This window comes from Dipteris shenzhenensis, chromosome 2 (genome assembly GCF_047967505.1).
Source record: "Dipteris shenzhenensis isolate YYH24624 ecotype China chromosome 2, Dip_SZ_1.0, whole genome shotgun sequence".
NCBI lineage: Eukaryota > Viridiplantae > Streptophyta > Polypodiopsida > Gleicheniales > Dipteridaceae > Dipteris > Dipteris shenzhenensis.
The window spans coordinates 42134582-42157987 of record NC_141597.1 but is presented as its reverse complement, the minus strand read 5'-3'; the positions used below and the strand labels follow the sequence as shown (position 1 = coordinate 42157987).

Sequence of the window (23406 nt, the reverse complement as noted above, 5' to 3'; positions counted from 1 at the left end):
ACCAGGGAGAGATAATCTAGAAAATCTATTCTAAAAGCATTTCCAATTCTTGCTTTCTTTGTGGATTGAGTGGCCATTTCATCAAGGATTGTGTACAAAGTGCTAGTCATAGAAGCCCAAGGAGAAAGATTAACGAGTCACCACAAACAGTAGAATTTAAAGAAATTGATGAGAAGAGTGTGCCAAAAATACATAAAGGGATGCTTGAGAACAATAAAGAAAAGGTGCAGTCTCAATGGGATGCTAAGGGAAAAGGAATTTCCAGCAACAATACTTTTGAGGTGCTCGGATGACTCTCAGGCAATGAAGAAGTCGAGAAAATAGTGCCTAATACAAAGTCTTTTGAGGAACAGCTTATGAAAGTACACAAAGAAACCTTAGAGAATGAAGGACAACCTTTTATTAGGGTGAGGCGCAAGAGAGGAAGCCAGACAAACAAGAAGGCTTCTCAATCAAACAAAACAAGTACACAAGCAAATATAGTTGGTCCCAAAGAAGTTACAAACCTAGAGGCTAGTGAGAAGAGAAGATTTTTGAGAGCCTCTATGATGTCACATGCACAAAGTCCAATCCACTTTGAGAAGAAGAGAGATTAAAATATTTAAACACATGACAAACATCTCTCAAGAAAATTTCTCGTTTTTTAGTGTAAACGTTGAAGGAATGACATGATTTGAAACCATTCTATTAAAGACATGGTTGGGAAGAATGGAGATTATACTAGACTTTTTGGCACTCTAAGAGCTAAAAGTAGGGGGTGAAAAGTTGAGATGGCAACCACAACAGATTGATAGCAAACAAAAAAAGGGTTATCACATCCAATGACAAAGGAAGAGCAGGGGCAACAACTAGAAAAGTGCATTGATAGAGTCATTCTAGCTTTCGGATTAAGTGGAATTAGGATAGACTTGAGACATGAAATTTTGTCTTGTGAAATGGTTCAATTTTGCTCCAAACTCTATTAGGGACAAGAATCTAGTTAAAGCTAATCCATTCTTCTTTCGCATCCCGTATTTTCAGGACAAGTAAAAGAACATTTGGGGTAATGATTTTAGAGGGACTGCAACTACTTCTGAGAAGTGGATTAGGGCTATATACAAAATCAAGATTTTCCTAAAAGCAATTAGGAAACAAGCTGTTCTTGCTCGTTTAAGAGGAGACAACTCTTAGACCGTAATCCTCGGAATTGGCTCAAAATCTTTTAGAACAAGGACTGAAGCAATTGAAAGATTTCAAGGAGCAAATGAGAATACAAGAACTCATATCTCAATATATGTAACAGTGTAACATCTAATTTTGGTATGTAACATTGGTACCCGTTTTAAGATTCCCTCGAGAATGTATAAAAACACAAGTTTTTTTGCGTAGTCATATTTTTAGAAGTTCTTAAATTCAAGTAATTCTTGCACATTGTGCCTACAAATTAATAAGGACCTCGTCTACATCACTAAATATCAATGTATTTAGAAAAATCAAGAAGTCCACATGTTTTTTAGTTTCTTTGGTCTAGTATTTCCTTTGAAAAACTACATGCCACATTGCAAGGTCTTACGCATACTAGCACAACGTTATCAATATTATTCAAATTAGATTATACACTATCACCTACACTTTTGAAAGAACATTAGAATATCATTACATTAATGAATTAAACTCATCCTTCTCTCTTACAAGTGTGTAAGTGTGCAAAGCATACGAATTGTGAAATGTCTTGGGAACACTTATTTATTGAAACCATGCATATTCATTAAAACTGTTTATACAAGTCCAAGCTTAGAGTCTAGGCAAAGCTGCCATTTGTATCAACATTATTGTACAAATTAGACTTTACACTATCACATAAAGGTCTTATGAAAGAACATAAAAATATTACCTTATTAATTAATTAAACTCAATGCTTTCAAAATTATAAATGTGCAAACCATACGGATAGTGAAATGTATAATGAGTAATTTTTAATTCAAACCATGAATATTCATAAATTGTTTACACAAGTCCATGACTACAGTCTAGTCAAATTTGCCACATGTATCATCTAGATCGTCTGTACGCTCCTTTGTAGTCTCAACTTGCTGGATGGGTTGCTCAATGACTCTCTCTTTCTCAACCTCCTTCTCCCAAGTGTCAGCTAGCTCGCTTGCCTCTGTAAACCCAGGCTTGAATATCTCTGGAGGTTGGGGCTCACATGAGGAGGCTACCTCTGAATCTACATCATATATTTTGCCTTTCAATCCAAGATCTTGATGCTCATCAAGCAACTCATGAATTGTAGACTGCAATCACTCTCTTCTTTATTAGTCAAACTAAATAGGATCTTTCTCAATAGCAATTACATTCCGATGCTTTTTTAAGTCACATGCTGTTAGTGTGCTTGAACTAGCAAATAGATCAAGTATCCACTCATTCTCATTTGAGAATAGATCTATGAGTTCGAGTGGCATTTGCCCCTGGAAATTAGCCTATGTCTCCCTCCGAGACCTACAAGCGATCAGGCCTCCCCCCCTCGAAAGTGTTATGTGCTTCCCCATTGCCCGGAAAGGCAATTGGGTTCCTCCTGTGGGGGGAACCCGGGGCTGGGGACTCGGATGCTAGCACGGCACTTACCTCGGGTTCTCGAAGGGCATAAAATGCAAAGCATTTTCTTGGTCGGCCCCTTTTCTTCCTATACAAATTAATGAGGAGTTATGGTTTTTGGTAAGGATTCACTATCTCCCCATTCTTGTCTATTGTGATATGCCTGAGCTTCTTAGTTACAGCCGAAATAATAAAATGATATAATGTGAAAGTAGCAGATTGATGAAAATTGATATGACCTATGCTTTTCTTGCCATCCACAGACCAATATCCAAGTGAAATGTTTCTGTAGCAGAGGTGAATCAATGCCATTTCATCTGCCTCACATTAGGTTTCATCTGCATCAAGTAGCAAAAATAACTTTAACATTTAACATTAGAAAAACAAAAGCAATAATAATTGAATTAAAAACATGTTTGTATTGTGTAGTGAGCACTCACCAGCAAAGGTGATCACATCCAACACATTTTTCATTGATCACACTCATCACTGCCCCATACTGCAAGTCTGAATGAAAAATTACAACACGCCAAATTGTTGCCATTGTTATCTTCATGAATTGGTTGAGCAGACTCATTAGCTTCTTTGCCTTGTAAGGAACTTCAATGTGAAGCCTACAACATTAAAACCATATGCTATATCTGCAATTACCAATGTGTACTCATTCTTCGGAACTATCTTTGACAATTCATTGCAATCACCATTGACCACACGATAAAAACTCGATGGATGGTTCTCTCCCCAATCAATCATTCTTCGGAACTATCTTTGACAATTCATTGCAATCACCATTGACCACACGATAAAAACTCGATGGATAGTTCTCTCCCCAATCAAACTCTACCATTTCATCACATTAAGAGTGATAGATTGTTGACGTGTTCAACGATACATTTTTTTTTTGGATAGCTCGATCGATGAGCTGCTTGAATTGAAACTAGCAGGCATCATGGTACTCAAAAATCCTTTCTTGCCTCATCTCTGAAAATGATTGTAACAATATAAGTTCAATGTTTTAATGCATGAGAGTTTTCAAATTCTAAAAGAAAATAGTATTATCATATGCAAACCAAATTTGACATACCATGGTTTTGAAGATATTGAAATATGAAGCAAGGCTTTCCATTTTACTACGGTCGGGTTATTCTTCACAAAAACTTCCAATCTGGCATATTTAATTATCGGATCATTGATTCTTGCATCCGCATACATATTTTATGCTTGCATTAAAACACATATTCAATTTTCTCTACTGCCATGTTAAAATCAAATCTCTAGAAATATTATTCATACAAAGATTATTATAAAAGCAAGACAAGTATCATGATAGAAAGGGGAAAGGTTAACTTACTCATCAAACTCATTGCCCATTTCTAAGAGAGAGAGAGATCACACGATACAACTCTACCAAGCACGGACTTGATAAGAGTTTCATCCTTTATTCCTTGCATGCTCTTCCATGTTGTGGCTTGAATCTCCTCTAGTAAATCGTCTGGGTGTCCTTCTTGCTTCCTTTAGGCAATACTTTTGTTTGCCCCTTAATTTCAAAATTTTCCCACTTTAAGAAAATTGCATTTATCAAATCCCATACCTCCCCACTCCAAACAGAACTCTGGAACATCCCATCCCATCCCATGCTCTGAAGCTATCATTGACTTGATGAATCTTTATTGGTTGCAATAATCTGGGTCTCATTCAAAAGTGCCAATCGAAACTCAGGAGTGATCAAAGTACACTCTTCCTTAAGTTTCATGACAAACTCATTGCGATAAAATCAAACTCGTTCAATCCATGACATGGATTTTCGATAATCATTGTCATCATTATGATCAAAGGCCAACAAGTTCGCCTCCTCAATATAGTCAAGCCAGCATAGACCGTGCACTTACATGTCTTGCAAAATTGATTGTGAGGAAACTCAACATTAAGTTGCCGCTTTACTTCTACTGAATGGGAGCAACCAAGAACGTAATTGGCTTTTTGGCGATCAAAAGACTCCTCATTGGGACAATCATTTGGATCCACTTGTACAATGAAATTGACAACTGTGCACCTGGATTCTCTTTCATCCTTGTCTTCAAATTATCAATGTGAGAAGCATACAAGATTATCTCATAAACACTTTGCACGAGTTCTGTTCTGAGTTGTATTTGAAGTTCCATCTCTGATTTCTGCTCCGGGTACTTGTACCTCAGTGCCCTTTTTAATTTCTATGATATCCCTTGTATGTGTCTTCTCTTTTCTTCCTTTTTTTCCCTTTCTTGCTTTACCTTATGTCCTTGCTTGAGCTATTGTAGGTGTCTCCACTACAGCATCATCATCTGTCTCATTTGAAGGAATCATTCTTACACCCTTTAGTTGTTTTCTATGTGAGGGTGGTGCAGTAAAACCATGCCCACCCGAAGGTGCAACTAATCCATGAATAAGAAGAGGCTCGTAAACCTTGTGAGCAAGAAGATACATAAGCTCTCAATCCATGATTGCTTGTGCCAAAATTTTCAACTTCATGAAGAGAAGATCCTTTTCCTTTTGACTTGGAAGAGCCCAGGGCTTTGATTGGGGATGTTGCAGTATCCTCCTCCAAATCCTCCTCCTCATGCTCCTGTGAAGAACTCCTAGACATACATACCTCCATCTCTTCAATTATCTCATCCACCTCCACAATTTGATTAGTCAAGTGGTGAATAAGATCTTGAACACACAAAGAGTCAAATTCATTCAATTATAGTTTTGAAAATAAAGTAGACAACGAAACAAATTAAGATAATAATGTTAAGATAATAAGCTTTCCTTTTGCCTTGACTTTTTCAATTGTTCTGCTACATTCGGTGGAGTGATGGCCTTGTATGAAAACTTGTCTTCCTTAACGACACAAACAATAGGTCTCTTGTTGTTATCAATCCCTAACATTTCAACTTCTCCAATATTTGACTCACTTTTGCTATGTCCTTGATCTTAATGATTGGCTTGAAAACAAATCTTCCATTGGGAAGCATCTTTGAAAGCATCAAGCCATCTCCTTTGTATCGGGGTCAACCTTGATAGACCATTTTAAGTCTTGAACATTTTGAACTTCTGCATTATCCCATAAATTTCGAAGATGTAATGAAGCTTCATCACTAGGGGCCACATCATAGACCTGTTGAAGTTGTTGCACATTTAGATTTGATTCTTTGCGAGTTCTCTTTGATTGGATGGTATCCTTCTTTGTAATATTTAACTTCTTGCTTTTGGGAGGTGCATATTCTTTGGAAGGTTTCACAAAGGCACAAATCTCTCCAAAAGGTTGCTTGGTTGACATATCTACAAAACAGAAAAGCAAATTTCAGCTATTTCAAATATAACATGTTACTTACACATGAACAAATATGAAATGACAAAATAAAATATTCAATAAAAATAAGCTTCAAGGTTTGGGTCATATTTAATAAAAATTCACATAAAATATGGCAAAAAAGCTTAAAATTATGTTGAAAAAACCTAATTTAAACTATTAAAAATGTGCTGGAAATTTGGAGTTTGAATTAAATCTATCATGAAATTCTTTAATTTTTAGTAAAAAACAAAGGTATTTTACACTTTCAATTGACTATAATCACGGTTGATGATATTATCAACCAAGACAAAGCTAGGTTAATGATATCATCAACCTTTATGCACTTACAAACAAAATATTGTGATGAAACCAAAAATTTTGAACTAAAGGGAGCTTTTTAAACCTCAAAGTCGATGAAATCATCGATTGGCATGATGCCTCGTCGATGATTCGATCGACTTTCATGGAGCTCAAAGCCGTCAATGATATAATCAACGAGCATCGACCGAGGCCCAAAATATTTTTGTTTAAAAAAAATTGCAATTCTTTTTTTTGTTAGGACTATTTGGCCAAGCCGTCGATGATATCATCGACGGGCATCTAGCCCGGCCATGATATCATCTATCAGTAACTAGCTGGTAGATGATATCATCGACCTAGCATCGGTAGTTAGGTCGATGATATCATCAATTGGCTACCAGCTAGTTGATGATATCATCGATCTGGCAAAGGGCCGTTCGATGATATCATCAATGGGGCCAAAGGCCAGTCGATGATATCATCAACTAGCCCAATGGCATATTGATAATATCATCAACTAGCCACACGTCGATTGATGATATCATCAATCCAACCAAAAATTCACCCCCTTCAGTCCAAAAAAATGGTTCAACTTGCCCTGGTTGACTCAGAGAATGTTCTAGTGGACAACCTAGAGGAGGAAGGTTCTACAACTTCTACCCCACAAAGCTTTGGCTCTAGTGCATTTGAAGGTGTAGGATTGGAGGATGAGTCCTTTGTACGATCAATGGCATGCATGTTTATGCAGCAATGTAATTTGTAGCTTTTCATGATTTTGGAATGTGCTTTGTCATGGCCCTTTTATCTGCATTGGATGAAGAGGCCCATATTGTAATGGTTTGAGAAATTAATGTATTTTATGCAAATTTTGTATTCCACATGAATGGTTTTTTGGTCGTTTTCCCAACAAAGTTTGTTCAAAATTTTTTCAAAATCCATCATGCAAAATGGCAATATTTTTGAAAAAAATGTTAAATTCACAAGAAAAAAAGGGAATCTTTGAAAGCTTCCCCTAGAGTTCTTTTTTAGCAGTTATTGTTCTCAAATTAGATGTGACACTATTATGTACATATATATATATATATATATATATATATATATATATATATATATACACATATATTATACAAGGGAAGGATGGGCAGGTAAGTTTGCTAAAACTGATGATGATATGTTCAGGAGTATAAAGAAAAAACATGCCTAACTAAGTATAACTTGGATAAGAGATCATGACAGGGTGGTCATAGACAACTCAAAAATCCTGCAACTGGTCACACTACATTATGAACATCTTTTAGGGGCTCCAGATGTTATTACTATACAGTAGCTTGTATCAAGGTCTAAGTATAGCCATGTTTATCTGAGAGTTATCTCTCAATTTGACTAGACTTGTTGGATAAGGAGATAACTATTGAGGAATTGAAAGGAGTTGTTAACTGCATGGCAAAGGCAAGACAGAGGATGGGCTACCTATTGAAATTTATTTGGTCTTCTGGCATCTTATTGGGGCCTTTCCTCATTAAATTGTGGGAGGAATTAATGGTGGAGAAAGGATTTCTAGACAATAGGATTAATACAGGGGTGATCAAATTGATACTGGTGGGGGGAAGGGAGCAAGAAAGAGCTCTGTAATTGGAGATCCCTAACCAAGTTAAACAATTGTTACAAGATCTTTACTCAGACCTTAACACTAAGGCTAAAAGACATGATAAAGGTCTAGATAAGGAAGGACTAGAAGGGTTTCATAAAATGGCAAATATACTTGAAGCTATTCCTCAAATATTCAGACAATATGGGAGGGGTTAGAGTTTGCTAAGCAAGAGCAGGACATTTGTTTTCTAAAGGTGGATTTTGACAAATCATATGACCAGATGGAACAGGGATTTATCATAACTACAATATAGGTTTTGGGGCCAAGTTCAAAAATTTTATGGAGGTCCTACTCAAGCAATCTATGGCGAAGATACAAGTCAAGGGTTATAATTCCCCCCTCTTTGCACTCAAGAGATCAATCTACCAGGGATGCCCTATTTTACCTATACTATTTGCAAGATCTTTAGATGCCCTTTAATGGCTTATTCAAGATAAAGTAGATGATAAACTAATTAAGGGCATCCATCTTGAGGATGGGAAACATATTGTGAGCCAGAAATTTGTTGATGACTAAGATCTAACACCTCAAAACAATTCCATGCCAGTAGAGAACACAATGAAATGCCTTCATATCCTTTGTTTAGCTCTAGGGTAAAGAATAATCATAAAAAAATTGGGTCTTTAGGAGAACTAGGAATGCCCCTAAAATTTTCATGAACAAAGGATACAAAGTAATAAAAGAGGGAGAAATATTCAAAATTTAAGCATACCCATGGGTTCCACTGTAGCATGAAGGCTGAGAGTGCTCTCAACGGGAGCAAGAACGGAAGAAGGAGAGAGAGAGAGACAGAGAGCCACACAAGTTAAGGCACAATGACCTTTAACCCCCACAACCTCCCACTTAAAGGACAATGTGCCTTTAAGGGAGAACAACCAGTGAGCATACTATCCAATGCCCATCAATACACGATAGTACTCAAACCGCTGACTAGGTAGACTCTTCGTCAGCATATCTGCAAGGGGTTTACCAGAAAAATAGGATCTTTCACTAGCGAGATTCAATTGGTTTTCTATTTTCTAGAGAGATGCACCCCTTTGGAGCTTTCGAGAAAAAAAGCTCTATGCCATAAAGAAAGTGTGAAAGCTAGTGATGGCAAGAATTGTGGGAGAGAACAGTCATGCATGGAAAACCGATAGAGAACTTCAAGATTAGTTCTAACAAAGGGATAGGGATACTTTGGCCTACATCAAAGGCATGAATTATTCTTTTCTAAAAGAATGTAGATGGACATCTTAGAAAAAACTCTCCCTTGTCCCCATCTGAGACATGCTTTGTGGATTAGTTTGAACATCTAAATAGAAAATGGCATAGTAAGGAATTTGAAAAGGTTTGGATGTCATGCTTTGAAAGAGTTGGAAAAAAAATCATGCCTCCTTTGGTTGATCATCCATAGTAGTGTGGATAGGTAGTAGAGCCTAGATAATAGGACGAGGAGATGCCAAATACAAGTGTTTCAAAGATGGCAAGAAGGCATTCCCTACATTTTTATGAGCAAATGTTTCAAATACAAGTGTTTCAAAGATGGCAAGAAGGCATTCTCTACATCTTTATGAGCTGTGAACAGCCTATGTATGTTTGAGACTTAGTCAAAAATCAATTCCCTTTAAATTATGCATATTTGCTACTTGGGGACTCAATTCTAATATTTGCTTCCATTGTTTGGATTAGGAGGTTCTTGCTTCTTCTTGTTTTGGTCTGGCACATATGCTTTTGTTGCCTTTTGATGTTGGCCATCTATGGACTTTGTCTCATGTTTGTATAACTTCCATTTGGCTTTATCAATGTAAGTTTTTATAATCTTTTCACTTGATTGCATGGCATTTTTTCAAAATGCTCATTATGGTTGAAGCTATGCATTTGGATTATGCATATCTTGCTTGTCTTCTTTCTTGTTTATTTATAAGATTTGATTGAATTGAAAAGTTGTTTGTTTATTCATTTCCTTTGCATGTCTATTGTATGATTCGAAATTCTTAACATAATGCTTTGTCCTTCTTTTAGATTAGATATTGATTTCATGCCAATTCTATTGGCATAGATTGCATCTTTTGCATTTTTGTGTGCTTGTGTATGTTTTTTTTGTGGGAATTGAGGCTATGTATTATATAGAAATCAAAAGTATAGATATTACAAAAAATTTCTTTTTCTTCCCTGAAACAAAATTGGGTGAAGGCATTGTAGTGTGTAAGTAATAGCATCCCGACTAATAGTAGCAGTTAGTACTTAGACATCATCTCAAACTATGGTGACATCATCATTAGATGGAATGTGAATGATAGTATCATGAAAAGCTACAGTAGCTTGGGTTATATCAACAAAACTATAAGGTATATTAGCATCTTCAGTAGGACCAAGGATAGCAACATTGATAACATTTAGTGAAATATTTGAGTAGGCACTCATGACATGCGTGACCGGATTTACATTCCTTTGGCCATGACTAGGTGTTCATTTACGAGACGTACATACTTCTTAAGGTTACTATGAATTTGATGGACCAACACGTTACATTTCTCCAATTTTTACCATGTTCTCCGCTAGATTGATACATCTATTACTGTGGTGATACACTAATTTATGATCAACCAGCCTTGTATGAGGACATTGAGTCCCCACAATAGGGACAAGCAATAGTTAAAATCCAAAGCTATCAATCATTTCTCATGGAGAGAGAGAGAGAGAGAGAGAGAGAGAGGAAATATAATTTTGGAAATGATGCTCGTCAAGTATGATATCATTCCACATGATAAGATACCTATCAATCTCTTCCAGAGAAGTTTGGGGGACTCTCTGAAGAGTATTTCTAAAGCTGTTCCAAGCTTTCAAAAGAGCAGTCATAAGAGGAGAAGAAGGAGATCTAAGAAGGGATGAAGTAAATATCCACCTAGTGATGTGCACCCACCAGTCTTCACCTAAAAGGGGGACTCTCCAAAAAGTATTTCTGAAGCTTTGAAAATAGCAGCCACAAGAGGAGATGAAGGAGATCTGAGGTGGGCTGAAGTAAGTATCCCACCTAGTGCTGGGCACCTAGTCTTCACCATATGCATTGAACAAAGAAGTCCTTCCAAGGCTCTTGCCCAGGCATAAGTCCCCTCACCACCAACTTACAAAGTAAGGCCCTGTATTGCAAGTTTGGGTCTATGATATTGAGACCACCTTTTTGTGTGGGGAGGATCAAGGTCTCAAAGCCAACCTAGCTATCAAATCTCCACAAAAAATTCCTTATAGGCTGTTTGAGCTAAGAATCGCAATCCTTAGAGCTGCGCCAAGAAGAGCAAACATCAAAGGAGCCATTTTGGACTATCACACCATACTTTAATGGTGGTAGCTTGATGCACTTCATGTGCATTTTAAGAAGTAAAGGAAGAATGGTGGGAGGACAAAATCAACCCAATTCAGGTTGTGGGAAGTGGAAATTAGCTCACCTTAGGTCAAAATTAGCTTGCTTGTGATTGTGCATTCAATATGTGGACACGGGAGTCGAAATCAACTCGCTTCAATGCTTTTCCTCTCCAAAGTACTAGGTAGGGTTTCCCTATGTTTACAAGTTTAATCTTCTCTTAATTACACAATTAGGGTTTTATGTCTTAATTACATATATAAGGAAGCAAGGAATTACTCATTAGTCAACTTAATGATTAGTCAATTAATTGATTTAGTCAACTTTCCGGTTTCATGCCAAAAATGAGGAAACTGAGTGATAGAAATGGAAAAACTGAGTGCCAAAAATGCAAAAATTGAGTGGCGCATTAATTAACTAATTGAAATTTGAAATTGATATTAATGAATCGATAAGTTAATTATTTATTCTAATTATTTCATTCATTCCTCAATTTAATTAATTAGTTAGTTAACTATTTAGTTAGATAATTAATTATTAAGTTAACTAATTAGTTAATAGTTATTTAATTAGTCTAATTACTTAATTAGACTAATTAGTTTAGTTAAGTAATTAGTCTAATTTGTAATCAGTCTAAGTATTTAATTTAATTAATTAGTTAGTTAATTAATTTGTTAGTTAACTAATTACTTAGATAATTAATTATTAGTCAATTAATTAGTTGCTTAACTAGTTCATTATTGAATCTGAATATATGTATGCCAATTACTATAGTCAATTAACTAGTTAATTAACCAATTAGTTATATTTATTGATTAGTCAAGTTAAAATTACTGAATTAATTTATCTAGTTAATTCATTGGTCTACTTAAGGAATTAAAGTAGTCAATTAATCGTTTCATTAATTAATTCGGTGATATGCCCTAATAATTACGAATTTGAAAAAAAAATGTAATTTCGGAAAAAATTTAGCAAATTACCAAAGATTTTAGGAAAATAGTTAATGCTTTCATGGAAATTTTGGTTAGACCCATTCCTCACATGGATTCTAGAGATTGGTGCCAGTGCCATTCTCCACAAACCCACATGGAGATTGGCACCAATGCCATTCTCCATGTCTAATTGTGGGGAATAGCATTGGTGCCAATATCTATGTGAGTCTGGCAAATTTCACATTTCCCTGTGGGGCAATTTTCAAGCTCACATGGAGATTGGCACTAGTGCTAATCTAAAATTTAGGGAAAATTTTACCACATTACCAAAAAATTTAGGAAATTAATTTATGCTTTCATGGAAATTTTTTTAGACCCATTCCTCACATGGATTCTGGAGATTGGCACCAATGCCATTCTCCACAAACCCACATGGAGATTGGCACCAATGCCATTCTCCATGTGGGATTGTGGAGAATGGAACTAATGCCAATCTCCATGTGAGTTTGTTGAATTTCAATGCCATTCTCCATGTGGGATTGTGGAGAATGGAACTAATGCCAATCTCCATGTGAGTTTGTTGAATTTCAAGTTTCAAAATTCAAACTAAGACAATTTAGGAAAATAGATTATGCTTTCATGGAAAAAAAAAATTGAGCCATTCCTCAATAAGTTCTGAAGATTGGCACAAGTGCTATTCTCTACAAACCCACATGGAGATTGGCATCAACGCCATTCTCCATGTGAGACTGTGGAGAATGGCACTAGTGCAAATCTCCATATGGGTCCATAAAGATGGCACTGGTGCCAATCTCCATGTTGGCCAATAGAGTTTTCTCTTGGCATCACTTCCAAGGGAGCACTCAATACCCTATGTATGCACATGTATGGTGGCTAATACATTTCCTTGATTATTGGTCTGTTGGCAGTGGGCTAATGATCATTCCCCGACTCCAGAGGTTTCTTAGAAGCAGCCCCCAGTCTTTCCAGGAATCACCCAACAGATAGCAGCCCTTAGAGTGCTCTTGAAAGCAAATAGGGATCGCTAGTGACCAAAAATGAGGAGGGTGAGTCTTGGAGGGTGGTCTTCCATGAGGGGAAGGTGAAATTGGCTTCATAGTGCTTCTTTTCAAACTCTAACCCTATCACTAATGTGGTTTCTCCTACTGCTCCTCTACAAAACAATGTCGTGTCTTTTATGGATCCTCTACAAAAGGCTCCCAATCCTGACGATGGTGCTCTTCCAACTGATGAGTGTAGCAAAGAAACGGCCATCTATGGAGATGAAAAGGCAATCAATTTGGCAGGAATGCCGGAGACACCGCATGAAAATATGATCACCGCAAGAGACTACTGGAAGAACCCCCGTCAGAGAAAAAGGTGTTGTCATCGAACATTTCCATTTCAGAACCGCCCCGTTCGATGTCTAAGAAAATTAAGGACGCTGCCTATAGGCAAGGAAAATAGATTTACTTTTCAAAGAGATCGACATCAGGTGGGTTAAAAATGTCAAAGACTTCTTGAGCAAAACTAGAAAATCCATCTGTCAAGTTCCGTCACAATGCATTTCACAATCGTCGAACAAAGATCTGTCCACTTATCGATGAATCCCTTGAGAACATTCCATCGTGCAGTGACTTCGAGAGGCTTAGTACATTTCGTGATTGCAATGGCACATTTGCTCACTTCACCTTGGTTGTTCGTTTCCGTTTATGTTTTGAAGGATTGAAGTTGAGTCTTCAGGATGTTGTGGCATGGCATTGTTAAATTTTGGATGAGGAGAGAGGTGTTAGCTTGGGGGTTCTAAGAGATGTTATCGTTGTGTCCCTGTGTACAATGTATTTTGCTATTGGGCAGTCGCCACATGTTGTGGAAGGCTATACTATTGTTCATAGAGATACCTAAAACAAACCACTCTCTATAGCGTACAACTACTTTACAAGTCCCAAACTTATTGCCATTCATGTTTGCAATGGATTCCATCAACCAAAATATTAATTGAGTTAGAGTTTTGATGGTTGAATACACGTGCTCAAGAGTTTGATGTTATGTAAGCCTCATCATAGGGGACCATATATTTTTTAAAAACATGTTTATGGCATCATTTTGACTTATTTATATTTCAAAAATACTTCAAATCATCATACATGAGGAATTTCATTTGAAATGTTCTTTCAAATGATGTGAGTATGGCAAATTGAATGATATAAAATCTAGGTTTGATGGCTAATTACATGTACTAAATAATTTGATGTTATGTAAGTCGCATCATAGGGGACCCTATATTCTAAATAATTTGATGTTATGTAAGTCACATCATAGGGGAGCCTAAGTCGCATCATAGGGGACCCTATATTTTTAAAAAACAGGTTCACGACATCAATTTTATTTATTTATCTTTGAAAAATACTTCAAAGACTCATGCGAGAGTAATTTTAAATTATTTACGTGCCATTTAATATGTTTATAATTTAAAAATCACATGTGATAAGAATTTGATGTTATGTAAGTCGCATCGTAGGGGACACTATATATATATTTTAAAACTTTACAACAACAATTTTAATTCTCTTTGAAAAACAATTCAAAGAATCATGCATGAGTAGTTTCAATTGAAACGTAATTTTAAATGATTTGTGTATATTAAATTTAATGATATAAAAATTGTAGCCTTACTTGATAAAAAAGGTTAAACGAATTGCATTTGTCAATAAAAATATAACTATAAGCAAATCAATTTGAATTATTGCTCTTTAGAAAATAATCAAATTATCATACGTGAGGAATTTCAATTGAAATGTACTTTCAAATGGTGTTTGTATGGCAAATTGATTGATATAAAAACAATAGCTTTCTCACGTATTTATGTTTTAATTATTTTCAAAGTGATCAATCAATACCATTACATGAGTATAGAAGTTCCGGATCCAACTTGCTAAAACTATATGCTTTTCTTTATAAAACTTGAGATCTTGCAAATTGGCACTTGCATTTAATGCTCCACACACAACAAGAAGAATAGGATTATTCCTCAACATATCAATCTTGCAATGAGAAATGGTGAGGAATTTAGCAACATACTCAGCAATGATGTCATTGTAAATGGGGATTATTACTAAAAATTTCAAAGAAGAACAATTTCATTGAATTGAGTGTTTACATGTTTAGCCACCCCATCATCTGCATGGTATTTGATTGTAGGTACTCCCGTATAATGATCATCAGCAGATCACGAGCATTAGACATAATCTCCCATTGTGTCCTTCATTACATCAGGTTGGTCAGGTTTATTTCTTTTGCTTTTTGGGTTATAAGGTTTTCTTACTCACACACACACACACACACACACACACAAAAGAACCAAAAAATAAAATTTGATACACGTGTGCATCTCTCTCTCTCTCTCTCTCTCTCTCCTTTCTAAATGCCTATCTAAAAGCCAATCTAATAAAAAAAATTAAATGTGCTTAAATATTGATTTTAAAAAATAAAATAAAAGCATTGCCATATTAAAGGTTTGGATTGCATGCTTGCAGCATTTAAAAATGTGAACAAACCCATCATACACGGGTCTAAGTACTTGTGTTTTCTAGCAAAGAAGATCCACACCACAATTATGGTGAACATTTGGTGATACATAATTATATTATTGTTCGTCATGTGTGAACATGGCATTTGACGAGATGACCACTCCCAAAGGGGGGCTTGGCTTACTGCCTGCATTTGAACCCAGCTGTGTTTGCCTTAAGTGGTGCGATTTTATTTGGCTGCAGCAAAGGGCTTGCATGGTAGTAGTGCCAGAACTCATTTGAGGTTAGAATGCCACCCCTCTCTGCGGACGTTGAAACAAATGGTATACTAGGTGCTGTGGCATCCAAGTTTCTTCTTTCGTGAATGTGTGAAAGCAATAGAAGCCACGACGGGGATATTGCGTGCACTTGTCCGGATGCATTCGAAACCATCTTGGAGCCTTAGAGCACTTCCCCATGTCGGCCACTGGTCCAACGCCATTGGGAGGGAGAATTTGCAGCCCCATGTCGAAAATAGATTGCTACTCTGGAATTCGAAGGGCCGGCCGAAAATTGCCATTGCTAGCAGCCGAGCCTCGGGTTGTTGCTAAGCGGCTGTTTGCAAAACGGCCATCTGTGCCTCTGCTTACCGCTTTGTCGGGAGTCGGTGAGGCCGTTGCTTCATGTTGATTTAATGTTCATTTTCATTTTCATGTTCATTTTCATCATTTTCATCATCTTCATTTTCATGTTCATGGTCATGTTCATTTTATCTTCATTGGAATGTGGCGGAGCGTTGGAAAGAGGGCAAGGTGCTTAGCCAATTTCTTCCTCAGCTCCTCCATCCTCATCTTAGGGTTCCCTCACCCATCTCCCCATCTTGCCCCTTCGTCCCATTTTGCTTCCTTTTTCGTGGATCTCTAGCCCCTTTTCTCCATCGCTCCCTTCGCATCCTTCTTACAAGATTTGCTGGATTTCCTACCCTTCCTCTGCCTTTTCGCAACAGCCTCCGGTTTTTCTAGCCGGAAACGGCTTCTCCTCCGGTCCCTAGCCAATTCGCAGCAATTTGGGTGCTTTGGCGGATCGTTGAGATTGAAAGAATAGGTCGCGTCTCGCAACCGTGGCTGCCATGTCGGCGGTGATTTGTGGCAAGCGTTCTCTCTTCGAGGACATTCACGGATCTCCTCCCATCGCAAAGAGACTGCGCTGTGGAGGAGGAAGCTCTCCGATTCGCTTTTCTTCTGGGGCATTGTGTAGAAGCGGCTCATCAGGCTCTCCACAGCATACATCGGCTGACCCGGCAGACCAGCTGTCGCAGCTGCGAGCCCTTTTTCCTGACATGGACGAACAGGTACTGTACAAACTTATTCGATTTGTCGTTATGTTTTTATAAAGGCGCAAACTTGCTAGGTTGGATTTGCTATTCCTGTTTGGAAACACAAAAGCAATAATTTTCTATGTCCTTCCTTTTGATGAGGAGTTCTGCATTCTTGAAGGGGTGCGTAATATTTCTGGAGACTCTACGGCTCTCCTGTTAAAAAATTATAGACAATGTGAAGCGAAATTTCGCAGCTTCTTTTGTTATCACTGTATGCCAAGAGGGAGATACGAATGTGTTCTCCTTCCAGAGGTGTTATCCCTTTCTGGAAACAGGGTAATCATATTCATTCTTCATCCAGAGGAGAATTTCTGCTTTGCAGGATGCGTAATTTTCCCTAGCAGTAATTATGGTGGTCAATCATGCTTCTATGATCTCAAAAGGGTTGGTTAAATGACCATCTGATGTTATCAGAGAAAACGCGGGATCCATTTGGCTATAGAACAGCCAAGACCATGGCTATCCATTCAAGGATAGATCTGCCTTGTTGAGTGGATCACCCCGTAAGACAAGAAGGACAATCATGTACTGTCCATGTGGCTTCTTCCTGCCTCCTACACTCCTATAGGTGTCACTCCCCTATGCTCTCATTTTAAAGGGGGAGTTGACCCTTATTCTCTGACCTCTCTCTCTCTCTCTCTCTCTCTCTCTCTTTCTCACGTTTCATTTGCAGTAACTTCATTGTCTTGAGTTTGCTCTCACATGTTTTGCTCATAGGCTAAATAATTAATGTATTCTATTTTAGGAAGGTATACTCTTATGTTAATGCAACCATGAGGTTGATCTATTGTGTTATTTGTTTGTGATATACTTAGTTGGTGGAGAAAGTGTTGGAGTCAAGCGGAAACAGTTTGGACTCTGCAATATTGAGTCTTAACGAGCTACGCTTAAGCTCCAATGGAAGGGGCAGTTTTGACGACTCCAATGGAGATGCCTCCTCAAGATGTCAAACTAGCTTCTTAACGGAAGGTGTGTCTTATTTGAATACATTTTTAACAGTTGTAGTACTTCAACCACACATCTCTTTTCTTTCCTTGCACATGAAATGTTTTTGGATTTTTGTCTCTCGTAGTATTTCGTGAAGGACAAAGTCTTGTCTGATTTTTTTAAAATGATCAAATTCCTTATGACAAATGCATATTTTGATCTATTTTGGCTTATCATGAGTATATCTTTATTGGAGATATTCTTCATAGATATTGAAAGCTCGTATAATGATGGAACCAAAGGTTGTTTGGATTCTGTGTATGTACACGTGTATGGGGAATTGAGTGGTAAGTATGTATGTATGAATGGGGGATGCAAGCTAGGAAAGGAGTGGCAGAGGTGTGCATGCTATTGACACACATGTGCATACGGGGCATGCCTTGGGAATGGCTAAATTTTCATGATGCAACCCTTTTAGCTGGAAGAAAAGACATTGAGCTTGCTATTGCATGGTGTGGCAATAACTCTTTCTATAAGTGGTGCATTACTCTGTCAACTAGATTGTCCAAGCATTTTTTGCTTAGAAATGCTCGTTTGGGAGAGACCAAATGCAATTGTAAAGTCTTGACATTGAATGAAGAGAAAGTGGATCGCTTTTTGATTAACTTTCTAGTTAGTGCTAGCCTTCGTCATGGTTGAGTCTGCCCTTCACCTTAGGAGTGCTTACAGAAACTCAGTATGGAGACCTTTGTATAAATGGATGCTCAAGTATGTGTGGGTGTGTGGATATGCATTTGTGAGAACATATGTTTATACTATGTCTACATGCACTGTTGGGCGTTGATGATGTCGGTGGGGATTGGGGGGGGTTGTCGCTGACCCCCAAATAGCCCTGGTTGGCCAGCTTACTGACCCAAGTCAGCCAGCAGTCTGCTGGTTGGCCAGATCGAGAAGGGTGTTTTGGGAGGGAGGGGGAGAGATATAGAGGGCCCGCTTTCTGGGCATGATACAGTTCAAGCAGGAGAGTGCAGAGCCTAGCAGCAGCTCAGTCAGGCAATCTTTCCAGCGGCTACTACTCAATCTTTCCAGCAGCTACTCATAGCCTCCAGGAGGCCACGTGACAGGAGGAGGAATAGCAAAGGACAGCAGGTCTTTGCCTCCCACTAGAGCATCTTGACTGTCCATGTGGGGTAACTTCTGTGGCAGAGATCTGGACATTTTAGAGCAATGAATATACTTTATTTTGACTGTCTATTTCAAACTTTTGTGTTGTCTTTCTAGTACTTGTGTGCATCTGTGGAGTAGGATTTAATGTTTGTGTGATCCAGGGCAATAAAATCTTCGACTGCACGTAGTGCTTGGCTGCGGAAGCAAGCCTCTTTCCTTTATCTCGCATGGTATCAGATCTTGGTTTGGCACATAACAGCATGCTAGTCCTTGAAGCATGCAAAAGTCCCCAAAGACCAAATCTTGCAAGTCATCTTGAACATTGCAATGCAAACTATGTATGCTGAAACTATGCAAGGTCCCTTGCTGTGCTAAATTCAGCATAAGGGCTGAGTACTAAGTGCCGCTACAGATGGTGTCAAGCTACAGCAGTACGGCAATGAAGCTGGTGCTCCATGCTCACCCTTGGCTAAGGTCCATTTATGGAGGTGGTGTACATATGCCCTATTTAATATCCCCCGAAGGCCTACGGATGGGCCCGATTCTAGGCCAACCAGTGAATTTTTGACTGGTGTGGTTAGAATTATGCCCTACCATAGAAGTTGCTTTGTCTCCCTCTTGTTGGTTGGATTGAGCAATGCGTGCTTCATCAAAACCTGGCATAGCTTTTGCACTGATGGGATTTGCAAGGAAATTAATCTGGATTGAAGATACAAGTTCTATATCAAGTGTCCTGCATCCTATGTGATAGTTTTGCTTATGATTTTTTAAAATTTTTTATTTTTCTTGTTGACTCACAGTTTTATCTAACTTCGCTTACAAACCCCCTTTTTTCCGGAGTATAATGTTTTACATTGAATATTGAATTTGTCATGTATCCTGTGTTCGAGGTCATTGCTACCCCTTGTTATGTTTCACCATAGCTTGGTTACTTATCTTTGAGGTCCCTGTATAAGGAGAAGCTAGGATCATGTTAGCATAGGTGAAGAAGGGATGCAGATGCATCAAGGGTCAATTTGCCATCTCCATGATGGAGGCTGAAAGACAACACCTCTCTGACTATAATTTTCTTGGTGGTTGAATTCCAAAAGATGGAAGATGAAGGAACAATGTGCCACACCCCACACCCCCTGAACACTCTTGCTCTCTTCAAGTGATGAAGAGTGAAGAATCGATTGTGAGTGTGGAGAGTGGAGAGTGGAAATGCCAACCTCAACATACTTATACAGCCTAGGCAAAGGGCTAGGCTAGACTGACCGGCCCTAGATCTATGCCGATCTAGCCAACCTATAGCCGACTTGGACCGACCAAAGAAACCAATTATTACCGATTGCCATGTGGCCGATCAACATTGGGCTATGTGCCACATGGAAGCATTGTCACACATGGCCACTACGACATCATATGTCACTCCATTTCGTGGCTCTTTTGCCACCCTCACAAGTTGAATTGATTGTCATGTGACCCATATGCCACATCATCATCTTGGGTAAGTGTATGAAGCAATGTGCCTCATCATCTTCCCCATGGTGCAGCAATGATGGAAAACTAGACGAATTATACACTAGATGCAATGGTGCACACAAGTTACTTGGTTGATCCTTACAAAAAGGAAAGAAAGTGGAAAGGTAGGACGAAGTAGCCATACAAATAAAGTGGATGTCGAAGGAGCTGGTTGTTCTATGAAGGATTTAAACTTGCATTCATGAGCAATATGCCAGAGGCATTACCAACAAGGTGCAACCCTTTGACGGGTCTTATACAAAATCACATACATTTTGATTCCATCACAATATGAAGAGAAAGCTACTATGTGATTCCATCATAATATCTATAGGAGGCTATCGCCTTCTAGACTCACCGTAACTAACTATCAGCCAATGCCAACAGATGGTCCAATACATGGTTACTTAGTACATGTGCCGACCACCTAGTTCTTACCCCTCAAGGGGCTACGATGACTCCAAGATGGGACCACAATCCCCCCCCCTGAGCACATCATGACACCTATTTTCTATATATCGGGGCATATGAAGGTGACAATGCAATTGATAGCTTGAGATAGGACCCAATAACTCAAGATTGTGAAGATTGTGTGTAAACGAAAAGACAACGTGCCATATACACCCCCCCCATCCCTCCCCCAGCCACCCCCCCCTTCCCTCTGAAGAGGAAAAACCCATTGCGGCCAATGATGGTAGTTGCCAGAAATTTTTCGAAACACACAAACATTCAAAATGTTTAAAAGAGGTCGAGTATTTTCTAGCCCCAAAATGTGTATAACATGTCCCACATATTTATGGTATATTCAAATGATGCTAAACATGCAGAATTCTCAATTTTACAGCCCTACATAAAATGCATAGAAGTATAAAACATATTTTCTATGGCTTCTTGCTACATGTCAAATGCTAAACCAAAAATACATAAGGGCAAAAACCCATGCATGCAAAATGCAGCAAAACCCAAAAATACAAATCAAGGGCAATATTTAAAGTGCAGCAAAATGCAAAAGTAAAAATCAAGGGTGAAACATTTGTTTGGAAGAGAAACATTTGGAAACGTGCTGCAGGGTTTGAAACGTTTCTTTCAAAGAAAACACGTTTTGTTATCATGATCCCGCCACCCTTGTATGTGTTTTGCGCACATGTTTAGACAAGAAGCAATAGAATATATGTTTTATACTTCTATGCACTTTATGTAGACTCCTGTTAGTTAATGGTTATCTGGATTAAAAGCACTTTGGTGGTGATAATGATTTATTAACTGAGTTATGTCTCTGGTTTTGTATCAGATGGCAATGCTTGCACGTTGTCTGGGGAAGTCGCTCACACTCAAGGAACAGCTTCGGCATTAGAAAGCGGTGAATGGGTCAAATTGTTTGTGCAGGAAATGCTTAGTGCATCTAATCTTGATGATGCCAGGGATCGTGCTGCAAGGGCTTTAGAAGCTTTTGAAAAGACTGTCATGGATCGTACTGGATCCATGTTTGAAGTCTTGCAAAAGGTATGGAGTTTGCTGTCACTGTTTTGAAATCATCTCGTCCATGTCTTCAAGGCATACACTATCCATAGGTGTATCTGGACAAAAGTGGTATTTTGGGCCTCTATGATTAAATTTCTCTGTTACTTTGCCCAAGTTTGCTGATGGGCTCACTCTACAAGTTCCCAATGCCTGCTTTCAGGAGAATGCAACTCTAAAAGAACAGTTGCAAGGATTTCTCCGCGATAATCATATCCTGAAGCGGGCTGTTGCTATTCAGCATGAGCGGCAGGTGGAGCATGAGCACTGCTCACAAGAGATGCAACAGTTGAAGCAGCTAATCACTCAGTATCAAGAACAAATCCGCGCTTTGGAGGTGAACTCATGATCTTGATTCCCAACCAGTTAATAACACTCCTATCACTGAAATCCAAAGGAATTTCACTTCTATTCTAATTGAACTGTATGGGTTGGTGAGTTTGATTTTCCTGGCTATATTTGAGTTTGGTTTGAGTGATATCCCAATGTTTTAATGCAGTTAAATAACTATGCACTGAATCTACACCTGCGCAAAGCTCAAGAAGGATCATCCATACCTGGGCGCTTTCACCCTGATATTTTCTGAATCACGGAAGGAAGGAAAGCTACTGCTTCAATGTCAAACAAGTTCATCTTGGCAGCCCTGGCAGCTTTTGTGGAATGAGAAGCTCTGTGCAAGCTATAGAGCTAGAAATGACAAAGTAGTTTCTCGGATGCTGCAGTTGTCTTTGATACTCAAAGAGGAGGAAGACATGCAAGCCTGGAATGATGGAAAGCTTTGTTACTTGAATTCACGCTGTCAAGTAACAACCTATTTGATGGTTCTCTTCGTACTTGTAAGCTAGTAGAACGCTCTCATAGTCACAAAAGTGGGGGGCATCTTTTCCTGTTGGAAGGAAACAATCCAGCTTTCTGAGCATTTGTTGTTATTTTTGGGGAATATGCGTGAGGTAATGTTTAAAGTTCACAATGGTGCTGGAATTCATTTCCAGCAATTCCTGTATTATTACTCGATAAAAGGTGTAATAGATGATCTTCTTGTACTTCGTGCCAAAGGATAGTTTGATGGTGATGTCCATGAATGAGTGAAAATTTTTGGTCGAGGGTAGAGCCAAAAAGGAGCCCAAAGTGCTGTGAAGTCGATAGTTTTCAACGACTTAAAGAAATTTGAAGTTTGAATGTGAAGTGGCCTTTGTAGCCCTTGGAAGGCTTGATTTCTCTGGGAACAATTGCCTGCTTGAACCCATCTTAAGGTATGGATGGAACTTTGGCGTAATGAGGATCTCTC

The 23406-nt window shown here is 38.4% G+C and overlaps 1 protein-coding gene across 1 annotated transcript; it reads left to right on the top strand.

Annotated features, from left to right (window-relative positions):
- Window positions 1-16420: 16420 nt before the first annotated feature.
- Window positions 16421-23196, top strand: LOC147904772 (uncharacterized). Its single transcript, XM_087395420.1, has 5 exons — window positions 16421-16976; window positions 17819-17972; window positions 21892-22103; window positions 22282-22455; window positions 22618-23196. Exons 1-5 carry the CDS (start codon window positions 16755-16757, stop codon window positions 22702-22704), a joined length of 849 nt encoding a protein of 282 aa, XP_087251546.1. The 5' UTR covers window positions 16421-16754; the 3' UTR covers window positions 22705-23196.
- Window positions 23197-23406: the final 210 nt, after the last annotated feature.

Coding starts and splice junctions, on each gene's coding strand:
- LOC147904772 (XM_087395420.1), top strand. CDS start 16,755: ATGTCGGCGGTGATTTGTGGCAAGCGTTCTCTCTTCGAGGACATTCAC. Junction 16,977..17,818: donor TTCCTGACATGGACGAACAG/GTACTGTACAAA, acceptor TGATATACTTAG/TTGGTGGAGAAAGTGTTGGA. Junction 17,973..21,891: donor AACTAGCTTCTTAACGGAAG/GTGTGTCTTATT, acceptor GTTTTGTATCAG/ATGGCAATGCTTGCACGTTG.